General features: G+C 35.2%; 1 protein-coding gene across 2 annotated transcripts; it reads right to left on the reverse strand.

Annotated features, from left to right (window-relative positions):
* Positions 1–24,308, reverse strand: vir (VIR_N domain-containing protein). Of its 2 annotated transcripts, XM_074112825.1 has the most exons (18): positions 24,028–24,294; positions 23,833–23,945; positions 23,610–23,745; positions 23,039–23,188; positions 19,035–19,235; positions 16,440–16,558; positions 15,488–15,861; positions 13,930–14,315; positions 12,831–12,920; positions 12,513–12,729; positions 11,713–11,977; positions 4,239–6,659; positions 3,845–4,100; positions 2,662–3,000; positions 2,261–2,423; positions 1,886–2,154; positions 1,186–1,276; positions 1–998 (listed from the first exon to the last, which is right to left on the reverse strand). In XM_074112825.1, the coding sequence occupies exons 1-18, from the start codon at positions 24,079–24,081 to the stop codon at positions 721–723; spliced, it is 5,922 nt and encodes a 1,973-aa protein (XP_073968926.1). In that variant the 5' UTR covers positions 24,082–24,294; the 3' UTR covers positions 1–720. The 2 variants fall into 2 exon arrangements, with proteins under 2 accessions (XP_073968926.1, XP_073968927.1); XM_074112826.1 differs by lacking the exon at positions 19,035–19,235 and having other exon boundaries at positions 24,028–24,308.
* Between the last annotated feature and the right edge of the window lie 238 nt (positions 24,309–24,546).

Consider the following 24,546-nt stretch of genomic DNA (forward strand, 5'->3'; position numbering starts at 1 on the left):
TTTTTATAGGACTTGATACCTACAGAATATATCTCCACAGTACAACCTTGATAGACTGTGACAGGTTCTTAAACCTCGTTTATTTGCTTGCTATTATTAGTTTATAGTAATGAGACCTCAAGAGAATTGTAACTAACTATTAAAGAATGGTAAAAAAAAAATAAGAACATATAATCAATTTCATATTTCTGATAAATTAAAAAAGTCGAAAAGTTCTCTACAATGCATTATTGAAATAAAAATGAGAAGCTAAATCGAAATTTGATTTAATTCATGAAAGATGACTTAGTCCGTATAAGAAAATGTTTGTTCTTTTTACACAAATTTTACTTAATAAATATTTCTCCTAATGGTTGCCGGCTGGACTACTTCAGGCTCTTGGCCCGTACTTTGCCCAATCCTGATCTAGAATGTAAGATACATATTTACAATTAAAGACGAAATCATCGAATCTGCTAACCTCCTAAAAGGCAGAAACAGTGTTTCATTGTTTAAAAATTCTTCAACTTCACCAATTATATGCACTAAAATTTTCTCTTTAAGAGAAAAATATGCACCTACTTAAAATGAATATATGTACACAAGTTCATACTCGTTAATTGTCCATTGACGTCGACACGTGTTCACTTACTCATGTGACAAGACCGTACTGCTGGAGGCGGCGCTCTTCTCGGCGGCCGCAGCTGCAGCTGTCCACACGTTCGACGTGTTTCGACACCGCTATCTATTGTTAAAGAAGCGCATGTGTCTGCCGCCTCCGCCGAGCCCTCCAGCCCCTGGCGGCAGTGGGGGCGCAGGGGCAGCTTGGGGTGGCTGAGGCGGCCGCGTCAGCTGTATAGTTGCGTCCTTATTGGTCCACACGGCCGCCGGATTTATTATAGCCCGCTGGATTCTATTGGCGCTAATGAATCTAGGTATTATCGCGCCGCCGGCTGCCTCGCCAACCATACCAATCTCACCAGCGTACATCTGTTCACCAATCCTTTCCCAAGCATCGCCTGAAAAAAAAAAAAATCTCGTATTAACACTCTCTGGATTTTGAAGATATTAGACTCATACGGAGTCACGCACATAAATTTTCGCTATCCACGATTTTGGTTTCAAGTTTCTCTAAATCGGGTGCAAACTCGATATCAGAAATTATACAAAAAAATAAATAAATAAACCAGCAATAGATCTGCTCACCAGTGTCTCTATGATAAGGATGAGTGCCAAAAAATCTACTTCTTTCCATGCCAAATGTTCTGCCACGGCCTCTAACTCTGCCAATCTTGTCCTGTTCATTTAAAAGTCCATGAAACAAAATAATAATATTGGGATCAAACCTCAATTTAGTTATACTGATGACTCATCAGTTTGTTTTTACTTTCTTTCACTGTAAGACGTCAGTAAGACATTTGGGTACTAGGTAGGAATCAAGATATCACTCTCAATCATAACGATTAACAAGGTAACTAGGTAACAAGCCTCCAGGGTTGTGTAAAGCTCATTGCTTTCCCTGCGGGACGACTTTTTGTAAATAAAAAAACAAAACGAAAAAATCGTCCAGCAGAGATGCTGTTCAGAAAGTTAAGATGTTTAACGAGCTACTGCAAATACTACAATATTGTCTCCTATTGGGACCAAATCGATGTATAAAATTCCATCTTCGATTTATTATTTTTGAGAAATTTTATACACTCAGACCAAAAGCTATTTTACTGACTCAGAGAACCACAAATCGAGTCTTTTTGATGAAAACATAATTTCGGAATTTAGGTGTGACCACGATTCTTGCGTTCCGTATTAAGTGGACGTAACAAAGTAAGTAAACTGTACTTTCTTTTTGTTTGTAGTAATTTCTTTCATGATTCTAATGTTTGAATATATATAGAAAGTTACGTACAGGAATAACGGCATCGTGAGTTAGGATTTGCGCTTGATATCCTGGCTGGCCGGCGACTACTGTCCCACCGCCACCTCCGCCACAAGTTTCTAGAGCCACGAAGTCATCCACGTGCAAGGAAGGCGGCCGAGAAGTGTTCGGAGGCCGAGAACGAAACATGTCGCCACGAGGACCGCCTGGCGCTGGAGCAGCTCCACTGGAGGCAGCTGCCATTGCTGACACCATCGTGTTTACACCACGATAAGCCCCTCGGCCACGCATAGGTGCAACTATGTTTTGAACAAGAGTATTAATTTTTTTAAAATTTTACTAACAAAATAATATATATAACGCTATAAATAATACATTAATTACATCTGAGTAGATTCTACTTACTGAACAATTTCTTCTGACTAGGTTCATTGGTTTTATTCTTGGTAACATTAACATTGCCATTAATTTTACTAGCATCCTTGTGCTGGCATAACTTCGATATAGCATCTTGCAGACAAAGTCCACCGAGCTCGTTCTTCGCTATTTCCATGAGATCTGTAGGTACCTGCATTTATTTAAAAAAAAAAAAAAAAAAAAAAAATTATTGTTGAGTTTATATACGAGGTTGTCGCTTGCTTGAACTCCACTATTAAGAGTTCGTTCTTTTTTAAAACATACATATTTATTACTTTATTTTATATTATTTGATTAGGCTGATTGTCAAGAACCTTGTAGTGGCTTTTCCACTTCTTCCTAAGTGAAGTGTGAGCAGGCTTTTCATCCTTCAGTAAATGTATACCAACCTGTTCATTTGGGTCCGGCTGTTGATCATCACATTTAGGCGCGGACAACCAGTACGCAGTGGACAGTACAGAATCATCTTCTCCTTCGACCAAGACAGAAACCGTTCTTAGAGCAAACTGACCCAACAATGATTCTGGTTGTGGCAATGTAGGTGGTTCAACTGTCACGTTGCTCAGTGAATCTCTGTGACTTTGAGAAGTTTCATTAGCAACCGAAGATGTACTAGTGTTGGCACTACTGTTTGCAGCATTTGCAACATCCTCTTCCACTAGTTTAATCATGTTGGTTACACTTTCTAATAGTCGTTCCAATGATTTCCCCTCTTCTTTGAATGTGGTCTGTGAAAAAACAGATTCTTATCAGAATAAGTAATCATTTAATTATTTAAAAAAAACGTTCTGTTGTACAAGGTTAGTTAAAAAAGGAAAACCAAGAAATAATTAAGTTTCCAACGGAAAGTCTTGGGCTAAAAAAAGAAATCTTGGAAGGTGACTCTCATGATTTTCTTCCTCAGCAAACATTAGAATTGTAATAGATATTTAGCCTCAGCACCTTAGGAATTAGCGGAGAGGAACGATTACAATGGAGTTTGAGTCTGCAACTCGCCCTTCTTCTCGCCCAACTGACATCCACGCCTCCATAAAATCCAAAAATAAATATTCTCCGAAAAATGCTCCAAATAAAAGAGAAGATTATGAAAAAAGAAAAGTTAAATAAATAACTAGCCTTCCTTCCAAGTATATAGAAAATCATTGAAGCCATTTTTACAGGGAAAAAAGAAAAACTAAAAAATCGCTTACGGAAAAGTTTTTCAGGTTGACAGATTTCCGCTAAAACCTTAATACCGGAAGCAACATTACGATCAAAGCAGTGTTCAATATGAAGCAAAGGTTTTTTCGTCTCATTACATACACTCACTGATATCCCAATAAGAATAGGATATTCGCAAAGAAAATGTGACAGATTCTTTTGCTTATCTATGCTACTCTTTGCGCACATTCCCTTCAATATGTTTATTCTTGAAATTGTTCGTTTGCTCAAAGAACCGCTCAATTTAAATGGAATTTAAATTACCTATACATTTGCAAGAATTTTAAAACATTACTAAGATTAAGCGGTGTAAATAAATAGTTTGAATAGTACTTTATTCAAAGTAGAATCATACAATTTCTAAATTCTAACCTTGAGATGTTCCTCAATAACCAATAGAGGGTGTTCTGGGTGAGGCCATTTCAGCAGATTGGCCAATTCTCCTGGCTGAAGAATGGCTGTCCTATTCAGCTGGTAACCTTCCACCTGGTCTGTGGAGGTAAGTGCTCGACAAAGTTCCAAACTAGTAGACAAGGTAGCCAGAGTGACAGGTGACTCATGAGAGATGTCTGCACTTATTTGGGTCAGTAGACGATGTAGAGCATCTCCTCCATTCTTTTCAAGACATCTTGAAAAATAAAGGGACAAATCTCAAGTTTCTATAAAGCAGATCTTGAGGCTGAAACGCCTTATTCTAAATTTCTCGCTAGTTTCACTACTTAACGCTAATTCTATGGGAAATGGTTTAAAAATTAAAGTTACTCACGTTTTAAAGTAATAAAATCCAAAATCATGTTCCACTAGGAGTAGAAATGTCCTAATTACAGTAAGTCCCACGCTGAACGCATGTTCATTGGATATATGTTCTAGCATTGCATTGCAGATAGCTATAAGAGTGTCTTTATTAGGCAAAGCATTCGCTAGAAAATTCTCCGCAGTCACAGAACACTGATGGCCAGGCGGTTGAACTAAAGAGATTTCTGTATCGATCAAACACTGAAATATCGATACAAGGCATTCATTGTTCTGTTCAATCGGTGAATGTAAACGAAATGTGTCCAACATTGTCTGGAATATGGTGTGATATTTTTCAGTTTTTATCAAAGAAAGGAACGCGGCTTTGATTGCACTATGCGTAATTAGACAGGTAAGAAATTTCAATAGACGTGTGAGTTGAGGATCTTTGGGGTTATCACTCGTGGAGAATTGTGTGCCCAGGGTGTCTAAAATAGTTTTGACCACGGTCAACGCTGTAGGAGCGGCAAGATCTGCCAACTGGATACATACTCTGCGTAATATCTGCAACAATGGTTGACACCTGCTGATGGACATTGTGGAGATCATGTTCTCCAGTAGTGGATTCAACGAATGTAAATGTGCTGACCAAAGTTTTCTTGAATTTACAAATCTAGTATTTTCATCTTCTGTTAGTAAATCTTTTGTCTGTAACGGCAAAGGAAGTGGTAGCAACTCTGAGAGTATCATTAGGCCTGAAGTAAAATTTAACGGGATTTCCGTGGTAAATTTTATCACCTCGGCTACCATTGATGTCCATAGACTTTTATTTAAAGCTTCATTTTCTGTACACGTTTCACTGGAGACTGGTTGGGTGTAGGCAAGTAAAGTTTCAATGATTTCTCGGCCAGCTCGTACAGCGTCCGTATGCGCCTGAGCGTTCATCGGAATTGCCTGCATGAGATTGTATGTTTGTAAAAGTACTGGGACCGCTGTAAGATCTTTGAAATTTGTATTTCTACAGCGTATTACATAGGTAAGCATTCTGCGCATCAGTTGTACGGCTGGCAATACGAACGACAGCAGTAGTAGGCCCTGTTTGGCAATCAATCTTGATGAGTACAAATGTGGATATTCATAATATGAGTTTAATTTCTGTAAGATGGTCGTAAAATGTGTTAAACCATCCAATGAATATAGATCAAGTATGGCACATTTATATTTTAATTCTTTGTAATCACTACTGCTGGCGATTGGTGACAGATCGGAATCATTCTTCGGCATTCCAAGATATCTTAGAAGTCTAACTGCTGTGATCAGTTCACCAGGTAATGGTGTACAAACGTCCACACTATTCTTAACAAATTCACAAATTTTACTAATATCACAACTTATTGATGAAATCTCTATCGGTCTTAGCCATTTTTGTAATTCCGTTAATTCGGGAAAATTATTTTTCGACAATTCAATTATTGTTTCACAATATTTTTGTAAAAATGGTACATATGTTGTAAGTTTAATGCATAGAATAATAAGATCGCATATATAACCACGACTTGGTGATCTTTTCCTAGTTGATTTATGCTTCAATACTTTCAACAAAATCTCCATGTTATCACCTTGACTCAGCACGTGTACAACGGATGATTTGCCAATATTACCTATATTGGACAGTGTCAACGTATACAAACCTTGCAGATAGTCCAATACTTCCGGTTTGTCAGGATCGATTTCCGGTATGCTGTTTATTGAATCTAAATACGATAAAGCTTGTAATCGATAAGCAAGATGTAGACCAAGTGTTGGGTTTACACCAAGACTTCCCATCTGATTCTCCTCAACTTTAGCTGAGCTGCCCAACAATAGCCGTATAATGCTGTTCATTTCATCGCTGGACGCTAGAAATTTCATACCGTCATCAGTTTCCAACAATTCAGAAATTAAACTGTTAATCGGCGCTACAATTGATAAACAACAAGATGTACTCGGATGACTTAACAATGTGATGAAATTCTTTAAAAGATGACTGAAACGGAAATATGTGTATATGGCTTTATATGGATCTGGATAGTTAGTAGAATTTATTTCAAATTGTGCCGAAACTGGTAAAAATCTTTTCGGCTGTGAAATCATAGTTGGTGCTTCTATATATACACGCAGTATCTGTTCCAAAGCCATTGACAAAAATTCACTATCAAATTTATTAATATTAAATTCATCTTTATCAAAATCTTCTTCAATTTTTATAGCTTTCAAATTTGCTTCCAGCTGGCTGACACTCTCCGACAATTTCATTAGTAATTCATAAAAATGTAACTTCTGAATTAAGGAACTCAAGGGGAATTTTATTCTAGCGTGCTGATTGCCTTGTATCATCTCTAATAATCTCTGATAGCCGCTCAATCCGAGTTTCTTTTTAAAATTCACAAATCTTTCCACACATGGTTTATATCTGAAACAAAATAATTCTAAAAATTTATACTGAAAATTAATTTAACTATTGCAATAAATTGAAAGTTTTTCTCTTTCTAGGAGTTTCTTAAAGCTTGAAAGAGTGGTAATGTTCCGAATTCATATGACCATAGCTGTCACACCAGAAATAAATAATAAAACGTTGACAATGCTATGCATTTGGTCAGAGTTGGGCACTGATTAAAAAAAAAAATTTAATTCTAAATTTAATTGATTAAATTTTTTAATTCATTAAATTTATTTTTAATTTTAATCAGAATTTAATCGGCGAATTTAATCGTAATTTTAATCATATGACAATTATTTAATCAATTAAATTTCAGATTTAATCGTTAATCAAACTAAAAAAATTATGATTAAATCTGAGAATTAAATTGAACTTTAATTTTAATCACCGAATTAGTTCAATTTCAATCGTTAATCAAACTAATTTAATCATCCACTTTTATGGCTTTTCAACCAATGGTTCGAACCACGTTTTGGCGAGGCCATTTTTCTGAGCGTCTTCAATAAATACTTTTCGGTTAATTTTTGTAGACTTGGACTTCTTCACGAGTCTCTAGTCCAGCGGTTCTTAACCGGTGTTCAGCGAATATGGTCCAAGTGTTCCGCGAAATTTCAATTTTAAATGTATTGAAATTTAGAAACTTAGGAAAGATACGAAAACAAAGAATTGTTCCATTTTTTTTAATTTGAATTTAATTTTAAGTTCTTGCTAAATACCGAATTTCAAATTATTTAATGTTAGTGTTCCGCGAGAAAAATATATACATATAATTGTGTTCCGCTCTATGAAAAAGTTAAGAACCACTGATATAAAAGGTTGAAAATTTTTTGGGTCATGAAATTCTGTAAAATTATGGCTGTTCTTTATCTTCCACTGTGAACCACGTATTGGTATGGAATTTGTTCTCTTATACACTTTGTTTTTCTCAATTATAAACTATAGTTATTTTGTGCACAGATCTATAAATGTATAACATATAAAGCGTTGAAAATTTTTTGGGTCATGTAATTCTGTAAAATTATGGCTGTTCTTTATCTCCCACTGTAAACCACGTATTGATATGGAATTTTTATTATCTTATACACTTTGTTTTTCTCAATTATAAACTATAGTTATTTTGTGCACAGATCTATAAATGTATAAGATATAAAGGGTTGAAAATTTTTTGGGTCATGAAATTCTGTAAAATTGTGGCTGTTCTATATCTCCCACTGTGAACCACGTATTGATATGGAATTTGGTTCTCTTGTACACTTTGTTCTTCTCAATTATAAACTATAGTTATTTTGTGCACAGATCTATAAATGTATAAGATATAAAGGGTTGATAATTTTTTGGGTCATGAAATTCTGTAAAATTATGGCTGTTCTTTATCTCCCACTGTGAACCACGTATTGGTATGGAATTTTGTTCTCTTGTACACTTTGTTTTTCTCAATTATAAACTATAGTTATTTTGTGCACAGATCTATAAATGTAGAAGATATAAAGGGTTGAAAATTTTTTGGGTCATGAAATTCTGTAAAATTATGGCTGTTCTTTATCTTCCACTGTGAACCACGTATTGGTATGGAATTTTGTTCTCTTATACACTTTGTTTTTCTCAATTATAAACTATAGTTATTTTGTGCACAGATCTATAAATGTAGAAGATATAAAGGGTTGAAAATTTTTTGGGTCATGAAATTCTGTAAAATTATGGCTGTTCTTTATCTCCCACTGTGAACCACGTATTGGTATGGAATTTTGTACTCTTGTACACTTTGTTTTTCTCTATTATAAACTATAGTTATTTTTTGCACAGATCTATAAATGTAGAAGATATAAAGGGTTGAAAATTTTTTGGGTCATGAAATTCTGTAAAATTATGGCTGTTCTTTATCTCCCACTGTGAACCACGTATTGGTATGGAATTTTGTTCTCTTGTACACTTTGTTTTTCTCAATTATAAACTATAGTTATTTTGTGCACAGATCTATAAATGTAGAAGATATAAAGGGTTGAAAATTTTTTGGGTCATGAAATTCTGTAAAATTATGGCTGTTCTTTATCTTCCACTGTGAACCACGTATTGGTATGGAATTTTGTTCTCTTATACACTTTGTTTTTCTCAATTATAAACTATAGTTATTTTGTGCACAGATCTATAAATGTAGAAGATATAAAGGGTTGAAAATTTTTTGGGTCATGAAATTCTGTAAAATTATGGCTGTTCTTTATCTCCCACTGTGAACCACGTATTGGTATGGAATTTTGTACTCTTGTACACTTTGTTTTTCTCTATTATAAACTATAGTTATTTTTTGCACAGATCTATAAATGTAGAAGATATAAAGGGTTGAAAATTTTTTGGGTCATGAAATTCTGTAAAATTGTGGCTGTTCTATATCTCCCACTGTGAACCACGTATTGGTATGGAATTTGGTTCTCTTGTACACTTTGTTTTTCTCAATTATAAACTATAGTTATTTTGTGCACAGATCTATAAATGTAAAAGATATAAAGGGTTGAAAATTTTTTGGGTCATGAAATTCTGTAAAATTATGGCTGTTCTTTATCTCCCACTGTGAACCACGTATTGGTATGGAATTTTGTTCTCTTGTACACTTTGTTTTTCTCAATTATAAACTATAGTTATTTTGTGCACAGATCTATAAATGTAAAAGATATAAAGGGTTGAAAATTTTTTGGGTCACGAAATTCTGTAAAATTAAGGCTGTTCTTTATCTCCCACTGTGAACCACGTATTGGTATGGAATTTTGTTCTCTTGTACACATTCTTTTTCTCAATTATAAACTATAGTTATTTTGTGCACAGATCTATAAATGTAGAAGATATAAAGGGTTGAAAATTTTTTGGGTCATGAAATTCTGTAAAATTGTGGCTGTTCTATATCTCCCACTGTGAACCACGTATTGGTATGGAATTTTGTTCTCTTATACACTTTGTTTTTCTCAATTATAAACTACAGTTATTTTGTGCACAGATCTATAAATGTATAACGTATAAAGGGTTTAAAATTTTTTGGGTCATGAAATTCTGTAAAATTATGGCTGTTCTTTATCTCCCACTGTGAACCACGTATTGGTATGGAATTTTGTTCTCTTATACACTTTGTTTTTCTCAATTATAAACTATAGTTATTTTGTGCACAGATCTATAAATGTAGAAGATATAAAGGGTTGAAAATTTTTTGGGTCATGAAATTCTTTAAAATTGTGGCTGTTCTTTATCTCCCACTGTGAACCACGTATTCGTATGAAATTTTGTTCTCTTGTACACTTTGTTTTTCTCAATTATAAACTATAGTTATTTTGTGCACAGATCTATAAATGTAGAAGATATAAAGGGTTGAAAATTTTTTGGGTCATGAAATTCTGTAAAATTATGGCCGTTCTATATCTCCCACTGTGAACCACGAATTGGTATGGAATTTGGTTCTCTTGTACACTTTGTTTTTCTCAATTATAAACTATAGTTATTTTGTGCACAGATCTATAAATGTAGAAGATATAAAGGGTTGAAAAATTTTTGGGTCATGAAATTCTGTAAAATTATGGCCGTTCTATATCTCCCACTGTGAACCACAAATTGGTATGGAATTTTGTTCTCTTGTACACTTTGTTTTTCTCAATTATAAACTACAGTTATTTTGTGCACAGATCTATAATTTTAGAAGATATAAAGTCTAGTAAGTGGTAAACATGGTGAAATGTGAGTGTAAGGTGGTCCTATCTAAGTCTAGTGAGTGGTTAAGATAGTTAAATGTGAGTGTAAGGTGGTCCTATCTAAGTCTAATGAGTGGTAAACATGGTGAAATGTGAGTGTAAGGTGGTCCTATATAAGTCTTGAGAGTCACTAACATGGTATAGATGAGTCACCAGACTGGTAGAATGAAGGTGCCCAGTTTGGGAAAAGTGATAATATAGATAGAGAAGAGGCACCAGCTAGGCGGAATAAAGATGCATCGGACCGATTCTGGTTTAACCGTTGGCAATGTTTGGTTTTAAAAATTTAATCTCTCAAATTTTGATTAAATTAAAAAATTTAATCGTCCAAAGTGATTAAAACTAAATTTGGAATTTAATTCAATCAATTATAATTCTGATTATTTAATCTTAATTTTAATCTTTATTTTTAGTTATGATTAAAAATTTTAATTGATTAAATTCCGATTAAATTAAAAGTGAATTTAATTTTAATCAACTAATTTTGGCCGATTAAATTTTTTACTTTTAAACATGATTAAAATTAAATTTCGGTTTAATTCAATTGTTTTTTAATTGATTAAATTTTTGCCCAACTCTGCATTTGGTGATAGGAATCAAAGTAACAAGAAAAGTAATTCTTCAAGTACCCTAAATATGAAAACCCTAATCCATTTTCCAGAAGGTGTAGGCTTGCTTACGTGACAATGTGATGACAAATGTTCGCAAGGATAAGCCAGAAGTTAACATTTTGGTCAATGTCCAGTTCTCTCTGTATATATCTTCCGTGCGTGGGATCCAATCTAACTTCACAAACAGCATTTAATGAAAACTCCTTAACAGTCACAAATTATATAGGGCTTGCAGAGCTTGATGGGTACAACCATTTGGGTTTGGCGAAACCACATGCCAACTCTACCTCGGTCCAAGTAACCAAGCGTCGTGCGACCCGAACCGAACAATTAATCGTTACACATGTTCGGCATTACCACTTAGGTACTATTAGTACCTAAATAAACTGCTAAAAATCAGAATTTGTAAACAAACAAAAAAAAAATCAGAATCTTTGGGATCCGTTAAGCTTTTGAATACCAACTATTCAGATGAAATTCTTTTTATCTAAAGTGGGACACACGCTGCTCTGAAGTATATAATATTCTACGTATTTAATTATACTAAAGTCAAGAAACTATTAGTGACAAGTCGAATGTTTGTCTAGGAAGATTATTCTTATTGTCTAACGGGGTTTTCAGAAACAAATTTTAATTTTAATTTAAAAAAAAAAAAAAACCTAAAAGAAGTTTAAAAGTGAAAGTTACCTGAGTGTTGAGTCCAATGATCTAAGCACCATCAATTTGATGACCAATGCCATGTACTCCTCGTGGTATATGTTCAACAGTAGATCTTGGGCATTCGTTTGTTCCAACATTTTCATACACACTTCTTCACCACAGTTACTAAGTGCTTCAACTAATCTTATTCCCGCTTTGATGTGTCTAATTTTAAGACCTGGTTGTGGTTGGGCTAAAGCCTCCGAAAAATTCAACCCAAATGAAACGCTGTCAATCATTCGAGTGACAAGAACTGGAATAAATAAATAAAATCAATAAAAAAAAAAGCAAAATGTTCTTTAAACACATGTAGTAACCTTATAAACTGTTACAGCCATACAGCGCTGTTCTAACTACCAGTTTTTCGAATTTCCAGAGACTTCAGATCGATATTTTCTAATAAAAACTAAAAATCGAAATTTGAAAAGATCGATATACTTTCATTACCTATAAACGAGTACATATATACACTACATGTAGACTTTGTTGTATTAATATAAATACAGTGCATAAGGGTTAGGAACGTACATCACAAGATTTACATAAATACAATGAAAGAAAATCATGACCAAAAAAGAAAAACCAAGTTTAAAGAAAATCGTAGAAGGCGTTTTGAGAAAATCTCAAAATAGTAAACTATCTCATCATTAAGAGGCCCTTCTCATAAGTCGATTTTCTTCAAACTTATAAATTTAGTTTCTCATTAGATTCTTATTATAATTATACAGGTGATACAACGAATAATATATCAAAATGGCACTTCAGAGCAAACCCTAACCTAAATTTACCTCGTTTAGTGTTATCGTCCAAAGCTAGGAATGATTTTGGAAGACAGTTGATAACCTGTTCTACAGTTTCCACCCAAACCTCTCTAGACGTTTGAGGTTCCAATGGTAAAGCCATTACAAGATTTTTCAAAGCTTCACCATCGGCCGTACTAACACCTTCACCAGAATCACGCCTACAACTTGGTTCAAACCACGATGAAGCCGGATCCTCTAGACTCTATAAGAGGTAAAAACAGTATGTGTGTGTTAAAGTAAAGTTCCAGTAAAAATAGAAATAGTTGTATCAAAGAAGAAAAGAATATTTTTGAAACTATTTACCTTTAGCCGTGAAATCTCGTTGTTGTACGGATTGAACGATTTGAGCGGATCTTCTGTATATTCAGCAAAATCATATTCAAGATCTTGAAACTGTAAAAAAACAAAAATTTTCCAACTTATGGCAACTAATTTTCAGTCCTTCCTTAAAAACTGATATAAAAAGGGATTACTTTTGTACAGAATTGCTTTCTAGTGAGGGGCACTTTGTATATTGAAATCGGGATATTGTCTAACTACTCATCACTGCCTTAACAGCAGAAAGAACCATGTGTTTGTTATCGTAATCCCTCCAGACATCTCAGCCTAACAACACAAATAACCCACAATATAGACACCAAACTTCACTACATAAATATAGCCTATAGAAATAATTGAAATGTGCAAGTTTCTGAGGTTAGGGGGCAAATTCTAGCTCAACCCAATCATATGAGGCGCTAAGCATCTTCACTGAGTAAATAGCTTACCACTCTCTTTGAGGTGTTTAGGCAACAGGCAGCGATTATCCTAATCAATCGGCTCCTCTCTCTTCCTTGGGGTTTCCCAGAGGTACCAAGGTAGTCACTCTCATATATGTCACATTTTTTAAAGGTTAATTTGGAAATAAATATTACGACATTCTAATTTGAATTGTTCAGCTATTCTTAGTTATTACTTAACCTAAACACACAAGATCTTGGAAAAAATCTCAATTTTGTACGGAAAGAAACATGTTCCCCAGGCAATCCGGATTCTACGCCTAAGAAGTCTAATTCAATGAAAAGAAGGTAACGCTTCCTGGTTGGGAAGCCATCCACAGAGAGGGTTGCTCACCTAGACTTGTCATCGACTTTTCTTTTCTATACTAATAATCCAGGCTAATCAGAAGGATTTTTTCTATTTGGATAACTACATTTTATATAAACCAAAACGTGATTTAACGATAGACCACAGACCATATAAATCATATAGTCGTGGTCGGTGAACGTAGGAATATTATGTTTTGGATTCAACACTTTATTTTGCAGCAGGATTGTTTGAAATCTAAATTGGTCGTTAGATGTGTAATTTTTTCAAACTTAAATAATATATATTACAAATGACTAGTAAATGAATCGTGCACCTGATCATCCGGAAGTTCATCATCACTGAGAATAGGTTCAAAAGCTTCCTGTTGTGTTGGCGCCACAGCAGCAACAACGCCAGTACCACAGGTCGTCCCTCCTACGGTGGCGGTATTGACATTGCCACTACCATTGCCGGCAGCCTGCTGTGGAGATTCTGTATCAGCGGCCGCTAGCGCCGGACTACTTGGACGTGGTGGTGTAGGTGGTGTTTTCGCGCCACTTCCAGTGCTCACTCCGCCGACTGGATGTATCAAATTTGAAACTGGCATTTCTTCGCCGGCCTCCGTCTCGGGTATGTCACCTTCAGATATTGATTCAACGTCGCCGGGTGACATTGACTCAAATTGGCCACTTGATCCTACAATTGTTGGAGACATTTCTCCTGAAAAAGTACACACACAAAAAAAATTTAAACTGTAGCTTCGAATAGTTTGAAAAAGTCTTTTAAAGTATGCTTTTCGAAGAATACCTTTACGCGATATTCAAGTATCCTCACTAGCTTCTGATGAACATGGCATTCGACAATCTACCAAGTGGTCCCTTCGGTAAATAGTCGCGGTTCACCCGAGTGTCATAATGTATTAATTTGGCATTATTCCACTAAAGTCACTAGGTCCAGAAAAAACAGTGCTATGATAGAATAAGTGGAATCGTCATTTCTTAAACCCCGTCAGATTTATTCAGATTCACTTAGCTTTCTTTTTCACACATTTTTCTGTTAGGCAGAGTTATCGCTAAACATATAATGTATTGAAAACGCAACACATCTGTCTCCTTGGTTAATTGTATATATTTATTTGTTTAGGACCGTTAATCTCTATTTGTTTACCGTTAATCTCTATTTGGTCATCAACCATTCAGATTATGTGGCGATCGCTAGTTTGCGTTTACGAGGCCCTCTGGCACTTGGAGATAACACCAGAGATGTATCGTTTTACCTGAAAAGGGGAAATCTCTGGACCTTATAGGCGGAGTTTTCTAACTAGAACTGCGCAAGGGCCCAACAGACCTCTCACTTTACTGGGTGGAATTGATCAACAACCCTCAGCCCCTGTGCAGACTGTGTCACAATGAAAAAGAAACAGTCTCAAATTCATTATTTGACCTTATTACAATCTCTAGATGGCAGCATGAGATCTTTAGCAGATATCGCAAAATTGTCTGGTAGGATGTCCCTGAAGTTGTATAAAGAGAAGATTTATCCACTAAATACTTTTTAGTGGATACATTGGAACATGTAAAAGGAAAAGGGGAAGTGAACCAAACGACCTACAGTCCCCGCGACTCATAGGAATCTGTTGTAACATCGTGCTTCAATCAAAGTGAAGCGACAGCTCAGAGCACATGCGCAAGCTTATTTGCTCACAAGCAGCTCCCAAAGGGGCGTGAAATACGCCTCCGCAACGCCATGGATGTAGTATCTTCGGAAGCGGGACACGCCCCCAGTTCTAATCTATCTATTAAAACCATTCACCAATAAATTACTCTAGGTCATAACGTTGTCGGTTTTATCCACTCCTGATGTTCATTAATTTTATATATCGGATTACTAACGAAGTTCGGTTCGTTGCTGCTGTGGAGGAGGTTGTGGCTGCTGAGATTGTAGCTGTGGTGCTTGCGGCTGCAGTTGCTGTTGCTGCTGAAGTTGTTGCTGCTGTGGCGTTGTCGGTTGGATAATTTGTGACGGTGGTGGCGGCGGGGTAGGAGGAGGTGGCGTATGAGGTCGTTTCCTCTGTTCCCAACTAGTGCCGCTTGGAGCACTTCCTCCAGACCATCTTGCAGGTGCTGGTCCACCAGTCTGATAGTATTCCTGACGACCTCTAGCCACACCTGTTGGCCCACTGTCATACTCCGGCGTTCCAACATCCTGCTGATTTGTTCCACTGGGATCCACCCTCTCTAGTCCTGGTTCTAATCGTCGTTCATATCTGCCCGTATACAATTAATATCCTATTATAAAGTACATAACAACTGAAATGATAATTTCAAAAAGTCATTCCTTTAACTTAAATCCCATTTGCATACAACGATGTTTACCATCCTCTCAAAAATTAACATTTTACAGCTGCAACAGCCACCTATACTTTATATAATATCAAAAGGAAAGATGTCTTGAACAGCACACTCCTGGAGTTGATAACCTGAGAAAGAAATACAGGTAAGAAGACGACATGAAGTGTGTTGATGAAACAATCCGAGCAGCAGTCTAGTCTAATCCACAATTACTCTCGTGCTTTTCCTGCAGATCAGCGAAACTTCCCCCCATACATCAGATACAAGAGTTAATATTAATAAAAGGGCACCTTAAGGTAAATCTACCCAACCCTTTTCGCAGAAGTACCTTCAATCGAATATCCGGGAAAAATGTTACAAATAAAAGTTATAGAACTACTTATATACAATTAGTACATCCGATTTGAAGAAAATCGTAGCAGCTGTTTCGGAGTAAAACTTTAGAAAACCGAAATAACGAGTCAAGCCGTATTAATTGTAATAAATATTTTACCTGAATTGATCAGAATGGCGATCTTTAGTCCTCTCCCATGGTTTATCGTCGCGAATGTCGCCCCAAGCTTCACTTTCGTAGGTCTCCTTGCCGGTATCGTAGCTTTCAGTATGGCAGCCCTACACAATTAATATATCAGGCCAAATTCATAAGAGTTCATATCTGCTGAGAAAGAAAGAGAAGTAAAATGAGTAAAAAGAGATTAATTCTCTTTTAGCGGTGAACTTCCGCATTTCCGCATAGTGTAATCTCGTCACGGAGAACACTGACCATTCTCAGACAGCAGTTGTAAAGGCCTCCTTGAAAGAGAAAAATCTAAGAGTAGACAGCTTAACTTGAAGCCAAGCTCTCCGCTGGAAGCCCGACCACTGGTCCCTGAAGCCCTTCTAAATTTTAAGTTATTTCTAATTACTAATATGTTATTTCTATTTATTTTCGTTTATATTTCTACTTTCACATTTGCACAGGAAAAAAATTCTAATCTTAGACCTACTTTTACCCCTTGATTACATTCCATTCAAGGTTTTTCGTGTGTACACTTGAACAACTTTTTCACAAATAATTATGAAAAGAGGATCTGGATTTGTCGAATAAGAAGAGAATTCGTCCTCTTATTGCTCAAACACATCTGGAGACAGAGCGAAAATTTATTTCACTTTTTTAAAAATTATTACATTTGTATAACTTCAAGTTGTCGAATGAGTGCATGGGACTAAATCGATTTGCTATTTGAGGATTACTATCAAAAGGAATATTTGGAAAGTTTGGAGCCCAAGGCTATCTTGCGATTAGACCGACAGGCACTCAATTTTCAATTGAGGGCTTTGTGGATTGGGGCATTAGAAGTGAGGGTGCCCCATAAGGCTTAAGACCCATGCTCTTCTCATACCCTTTAGGGTATAACAACAACATGATACATATTTTAGTTTTCATAGAGTTTAGCTGTGGGTTAAAGGTTACCCACACACAGGCACTGGAAGAGATCTTGAAATCTGTTTTACCAAAAGGTGTTCAGAATCTTATTTTCCTGGACATCAGTGAGCATTAAAAGACATCATTTTGAGTTGAATTTTGGTCAGTGATTCGTGATCTTCTGGCTCTTCTTTGGAGTCCCAGAGGAATTTGAAAGGTAGAGTTGATACATCCAAACAGACAAGTACAGTCCCTTTCTTAATCACAAAAGGGTGTCCTGCGTTGAAGGAATACTTAAGCTTCATCAATTTGGGTAAGACTTTAAATATTATTATTTTATTAAACATTATTAATGATGAATGTCACAAAAAATCAATTGCAAAACAGCTCTACTTAACATAAAATTCATATGAATAACATTTTATTCTGAACGGATTATTTGAAATATGCGAATGCTGCAAAGAAACATGCATTAATAAAAGCTGAATTAGAAGGCAACTTGGTAAAGTATTAGGATTTCTTTTTTAACCACATCCAAAAATAGATTACAATAATAATAAAAAATGGAAAATAAAAAAATTCACATATAGTTTGATTTGAACTTTAAGATCACTTAGTATGTAGTCAGTAAGTGCTAAGAAAGTAAGTATTTTAGACTGAGATCTGGGTCTAATGTTTTATTTAACAAAAAGAATATAAGGATGAACATTTGGCAACTTGGGGAAACACGGCAACTGTCGCCTACTGCAATTCTCAGTGTTCCAGCAAACAAAATCTCTTCAAAAACTAGGAATTTTAGTTGTATTTTCTAACTGGACAAATTCTATGGAGTTTTCCAAATGCAACGCGTATGTCTGACGTTTTCAAATGAAAACTTTTGAAATTATTTTCTAATGGGGGAAGCGATTTGATTACTGATTACATTTATGTTCTAACTAAGGGCTTCGAAAGATGATTTGAAACTCATTTATTCCGTGATCTCCGTCCATTATTACAAAAAAAAAAAACTGAAGAAGATAAAACCATAATTATAAACATGGTCCAGCATTGGTATTCGCAAACAAGTTTTGAGCGGGCAAGATAATCTCACGACGTATGTAACTACTTCACTCATCTGAAGTCACCTTAATTAAAAAATTTAAAGAACTTCACGGCACTGATCTTCTTTTACATTCATCCTAAGATCAAGACAGCTCTGATCTTCATTTTTATTAGGAAAAAGATCATTGTTTCTGATACTGCGGTTAAAAATGTTTTTTTGAAAGAGTGTCTAAATCAAAGTTTCGCGTCTATACCAAATACTTACTAGGGCTTCTTTTTTTTTATGGATAAAGGTGGCATAGCCTAACGTTTTCCACAGATGTCAACTAAATTTGGTAAAAATTCAAAGTTTGAAATTTAAACGAAAGTAGTGTTTTACATCAGATTTTTTATTCTTTTTGATTAGTTTCTTGCTTAGTTAGCCTTACTAATAAATAAAATGGATTCTGAAAGAGAACGTTACGAATTTATTCAACAACCCAATAAAAAAAATAAAATCCCGCAAATGTATGAAACTTTGTGTATCACCCAATAAAACGTGATTTTCGTAAGTGTGTATGTATGTACGAGTATGTGTGTGAGCCCTCAACTAAAAATAATATTTGCAAGTAAATTGCTAGCAGCACAGCCTTTATGTGTTACCTGATGCCAAGAAGTGCCAGCATGCCTATCGTACTGTTGATATCCTTGGCCGGTGGCGCCACTTGACGCTCCAGTTGCGCTTCCACTAACAACACTACCGCCACCTGCATTTCCACCAGCAGACTCCTCATCCTGGGGATAACTAGCATAGTGATGGCCAGACAATCCTCCACCTTCCATCAAGTAACCACCAGTCTCTTCCTGTAGTTATGTGTGTGTGTCATATTTTTTGTTGTCGATGTGGTTGAAGCAGTCGATATATATATAGAAAATGGCCGCCAAATAATAGAAATTTAAAGAAGAAAAAAAGAGAGTGAGCGATAGAAAAGGAGAAACAAATATGGAGAACAGCGAGTGGCTTAAGAAATAGTATTTCCCGATACAAGAGAGAGCTCTGTCATATTATATTTCAATCGGTTTTACCGATCTTTAAACGTTCTGGGAACATGCAATAAAATACATAAAAAAAAAAGCTTGTTTGTTATTACAAGTATTTAGTATCCACACTTGATTATGGAGTAAAAGTTAAATGCGTAATCAAGAACTGAGCAGGTAATTCCGGTGAAAAGAGGACGCTCATAAACATAGCTAAGTTAAGAGTGGAATCAATCTAGTCTTGTGTCAGAACAAATTATCAAGTAAAGTATGAAGACCCATCGAAGCTAATAAAAGGGGTCTGCCTTCTAAAACAAAAAAGCGAACTGTTGCATAGGAAATAACAGTGCTTTCTGAGTTCAAATATGTAAAATAAATGGACCACCTGCAGTCTTGATTCCCCCTACCAGATGTGAGGGAGGGGAAGGCTTCTAGGGGAATCTTCACCACAACCAGAAAAGTATTCAGATATCCTGACAAGAATTGGTAGCCAAAATAATTACTTTACTGTCTAGGTGCCCGAGAGCTCGGGTTGCCAAAAACAATGAGAGTTCCTGTGGAGTTTTCACAGGATCCAAACTCTTGCACGTGACAAGTCGCAGGAGTTTTGAGTGCAAATCCCGGAGGAAAGAGAAAGATGAAACATACATCTGGATAATTCCAACTAGGTCGGACGGCCACCTAACGGACCACAACTGACTGAGAAACACATTAATCGCTTTGTAACAGGTGTGTAGATTACATAAATCATTGTAATGGCAAATATCTTATGTTTATGTTTCGACTGGTATGCTATTGCCAAACAACAAAGACTCATTCGTATCCCTTTTAGCCTCTTACGTTTTCAAATTTCCGATTTCTTTTTATCAAAAAAATCCTCTCTCACAATGAAACTTTGAACTGCACGGGACAAATTTGGTAAAATACAAAATTTAAGCTGAAAACATTAAACAGGCATTGACACCTCTCTATGCAGACCCACAAAAAAAATTCAGGAACACACATTTCAGACTGCGAGACACTAATCACCAGACGACAACAATTTATTGCACAAACAAAGCAAATAAGTTGTCAACAATAGCCTCTCCACAATCAGCTTCCTCTGATCTGATGCTCAAACATCTGACGGTAATGAATTTTTTAAAATTTACAACAGCGCCATATTACCATTACCTGAAGTAAATACGCAAAGAAAAAACATTTTCAGAATTCAAATGAGGAGAGAAAACTGTGGTAACACTCCGTAATAAGAGTCTCAACAACAAACACTCACTAGCAAGGGTATCTTAATGCCCCAGGCGTTTAAGCGGTCTAGGATTGTCTGAAAGAGACTTGGATAGGGTACTTATTATGGAATCTCTGGGTCTCAGTATGTTATCTTCAGGATGGGAGTATTCAGGACATAGTGGATAGTTTGATGGAATAAGGAGCGTTTACTCTTGTCCAAAAAGTTTTGGATTGCAGAGAGTGGATGCAGTTAAGATTGGAACATTTAATTAAGCCCTTCAGTTCGATTTAGTTGAGTAAATTTGGTTGAAATTCAGAAAAGAAGAAGTAATTCTTCCAAGGGTAACGTGCTGACATTTACTTTCGAGTAGCTTAATTTTCCATTAAATTAAGAAACTAAATTTTTTACGTTTGTTTGAAGCTTTTATAAATTTGGACGTCTAGAAAGATATACTGGATTATTATTATGATCTTTGTTGGTTGTTCTTAGGGCTTAACTTTGGAATAGAAACTACCAGAGTTCTTGTGAAAGTTAACAATCGTATGACACATTGCAGTATGTGAAGATTCCTTTAGAGTATGTCCCATCAAAGCTCTTGTTGCAAGTTTTACAAGAAGCGAGAAGTATTAAACAATTAAGATCAGCTTGACAGCCCGAAGAAGCTAGAAAATAGTTTACAAAGAAATGATAAATTCGACAGCTAGTATACAACAGCTTAAAGCAGGGGTTCTCCACCTCTATGAGATCACGGGCGCTTTTGAGATTGTAAAAAAATAGGGGCGGATATGAAAGAAAATAAATGAAAAATTTCATAATCATGACATAATAAAAAAAGGTGATCAATTATGCAATTGAGCGAGTTTTTCTCAGCAATAATTAGAAAATTAATAATTTTAAATTATTTATTCATTATTTTAAGACTCTGGAGTGGACGCATGCTATTTAGCTTCGCAGGCACAAGGTTGAAAACCCCTGGCTTAAAGAATGTGGGTAGATGTTGCCAACTGATCACAAACACAACAGATAAGGCATACCTCTATGAGATCAGTGTCGGCTCTTGGCCGAGCTGAAGCCTCCCCCTGAGAAGCCATTGTTGACCACAGAGAAAGCCATAACTTAACGACAATTAACAATTAACTAATGGAAAACATGAATTTCCTCTTTTCACCATAAAATAAAATACAAACTTAATAAATTGTTAAACAAAGTAACATGCATTAAAGCGATGATGTTATTCTCTTTAAGTTTTTAATTTTAACAAAAGCTCCTTGATTATTTTTATTTAAATTAAATCATAATTTTCCTTTCAATTCTAAAATAAAATTCGATCACTTCACCATCTACAAATTAATACACAATATAAATCAAAGCTTCAATCAATGAGAGAGAGCATTACATTCATTAAAAAAGGGTTAAAAATAAATATATTTGCATATGAGGTCCCAAATCCTATAAAATCATTTCGGCTGATAATATTCCTTATTATTTTTTAAATTGAAATAATGAAAATTACATGTCAATTACACTGACAAAATTAATCACTAAAACCTAGTCTTAAGGTCAATTCTTGTTGCAGAGAACGTTTGCAATATCAAATACCATTTCAACCGATTTCAACGATAAATCCGATCTTTCCTATTTTTGATCGCATGTAACAGCAGTTTTTTTTCATAGATTGAGGAACTTCCAAACTTAACTGGAGAACCAGATATCCTGGTTTTTTCTGGAAACCCTTCTATAAAATTTACTCAAACTTGTACTGCCAAAACTATCATTTTAGTGGGCGTAAAAACATGAGATTGAGATAAAGATCACCATAGGGGAATGGATCAACCAATTATTCAGATAACTCAACACAAGTTTTAATCTGATATCTCCATTACTCACACAATATGCACAAAGAGATAGTTGATGCGTTCAAACATTATAAGTGAGTTTCAATACACCTTGAATGTGGGAGTGATAGAAAGTTCTGAAGAACCCACAAGGCCACAGTGGAAACACGACATTATTCTTAATTCCGCGAAAATAACTAAATCAAACAAGATATGAGAAGACGTTTCATCCTCCTCTTCCTGTGAGAGTCTATACGGAGGTTCCTAGTTGAGTAACCATACTCTGTAGAGGTGCTTTCTGAGCCTACAATGTGATATAAGCAGGCAGATATCAGAATTATCTCATACCCACTTAATTCAAGGACCTCCTCGGTCCTGTATCATATATTTTATAGTAAGTGAAAATTTGTTTTATTTAAAAAAAAAAATGCAAACATTCTCGCAGAACAAGAAGGGGGAATATTTGAATATTCTTGATCCTACCTGTTAGGAAATACCTGATCGATCAGAAATTAATAGAATCAACGTGAAAGTAGTTTTCTACTTTCTTTTCGAAATTTCTTTACCTGGTGATGATGTCTCTGAAGCCATTCCGCTGTCACCATATCTTGTTGGTTGGAAGTATCCGGTTGGATGGTTTTTGTTAGTACACCGTACACTGCCAGAGTGATGGTAGTATACCACCCATAGAGTACCAAACCGTCTGTAGGTATGTGCTGCAAGGAATATACTAATAAACCTGACTTAAATAAATTTAATTATTATACCTAGGTCTAGATAGACTAATTAGATATAGTAATCTATTGATTTTCTTTTCATTTAGAATTTTTAATTCCTAATATTAATTTACTTTAGAAAAAATTGCCTATCATATAAAGTTCATAGAAAATCGAAAATCTGAACTAATGCAATTCTCAATACTGATAGGTGTTGAGCCTTCTTAAGATTTTTCTTAAGAGGGGTCGAAATATTTAAAATTAAAAAATACAAAACTTGGAAAGAAAAATTTCATCTCAACTGTAAAAATGCATTACAATTTAATTTTGTACAACTGATCAAAATTGCTCCACCAAAAAATGTTATTGCATACCGGTCTGGATAGACCGAGAAATAAAAAAAAAAATTATTGTAGCTTACACTATTTTCACATTCTAGATTTATACTTCCGTTCTGATTATATTCAAGACTGCCTAAATGTTCAAATGTTGGAGCACCCGGCTTGCTTAAGTCATTTACAAAAAACTCAATCTTAAACTGTGATGGATTTGTGGCACTGCAACAAAATAAATAGAAGTAGAATTCACCAAACTATTTTTATATTAAGCCTAAAAAAAAAAAAGTTTAACTGGAAACAAATTACCCTAAACGTACACCTCCTGGGAAATCTGCTTGGACTCGAGCACCTAGCGGTATAATTCTAACCTCTCCAATATAGATTGGTTTTGGAAACTGTACCAGATCTAAGTTTATCTCCTGAAAATGTAAGGAAGTAAATAAACTCAGGTGTTATTTAAACAAAAAAAAAAACATATACAAGAACTCTTTCTAGGAATACCTCTGAACTTTCATGGGAAAATGTATCGAAAAACAAAAGCTCTAAGTCGCTCATTTTGCGGAGATATATTTACGGTCAAGTAAGAACTGTCTTCATTTAAATTTGTGCTACTCTCTTGAGGAAATATTCAAATAAACTTTTAACATTGCAAAGGAACATTTAACTTCCAATATACACATTAGTAGACGGTAAACTGTAAACAAACACACAACATGTTATCGCCAATCGAATTCTCTCAACAATGTAACCATCAAAGGCAAGCTTCTAACCAAAAACGCAACAAGAAGGTTATCAGAAAGGTTTCAGTTTGTAAATTTGAATCAAGGATTAATTTGGCTTATCGTAAACAAATTCACATTGTAATAATAATTACAAGCTTATACTCGTGAAGATTTTCATTTTTTAATTTTTACTAAAGTTACAAAATTCAGGTTCAGAGAGTACGAAAACGTTTTAAGTATGTGATTGCACGTTACGTTAGTAGAAGAACGTACTTTAATTAGACATTTAAGAAGAAAT

Source organism: Rhodnius prolixus, unplaced genomic scaffold (genome assembly GCF_049639745.1).
Source record: "Rhodnius prolixus isolate KJV_2025 unplaced genomic scaffold, Rpr scaffold_1, whole genome shotgun sequence".
NCBI classification, from domain to species: domain Eukaryota; kingdom Metazoa; phylum Arthropoda; class Insecta; order Hemiptera; family Reduviidae; genus Rhodnius; species Rhodnius prolixus.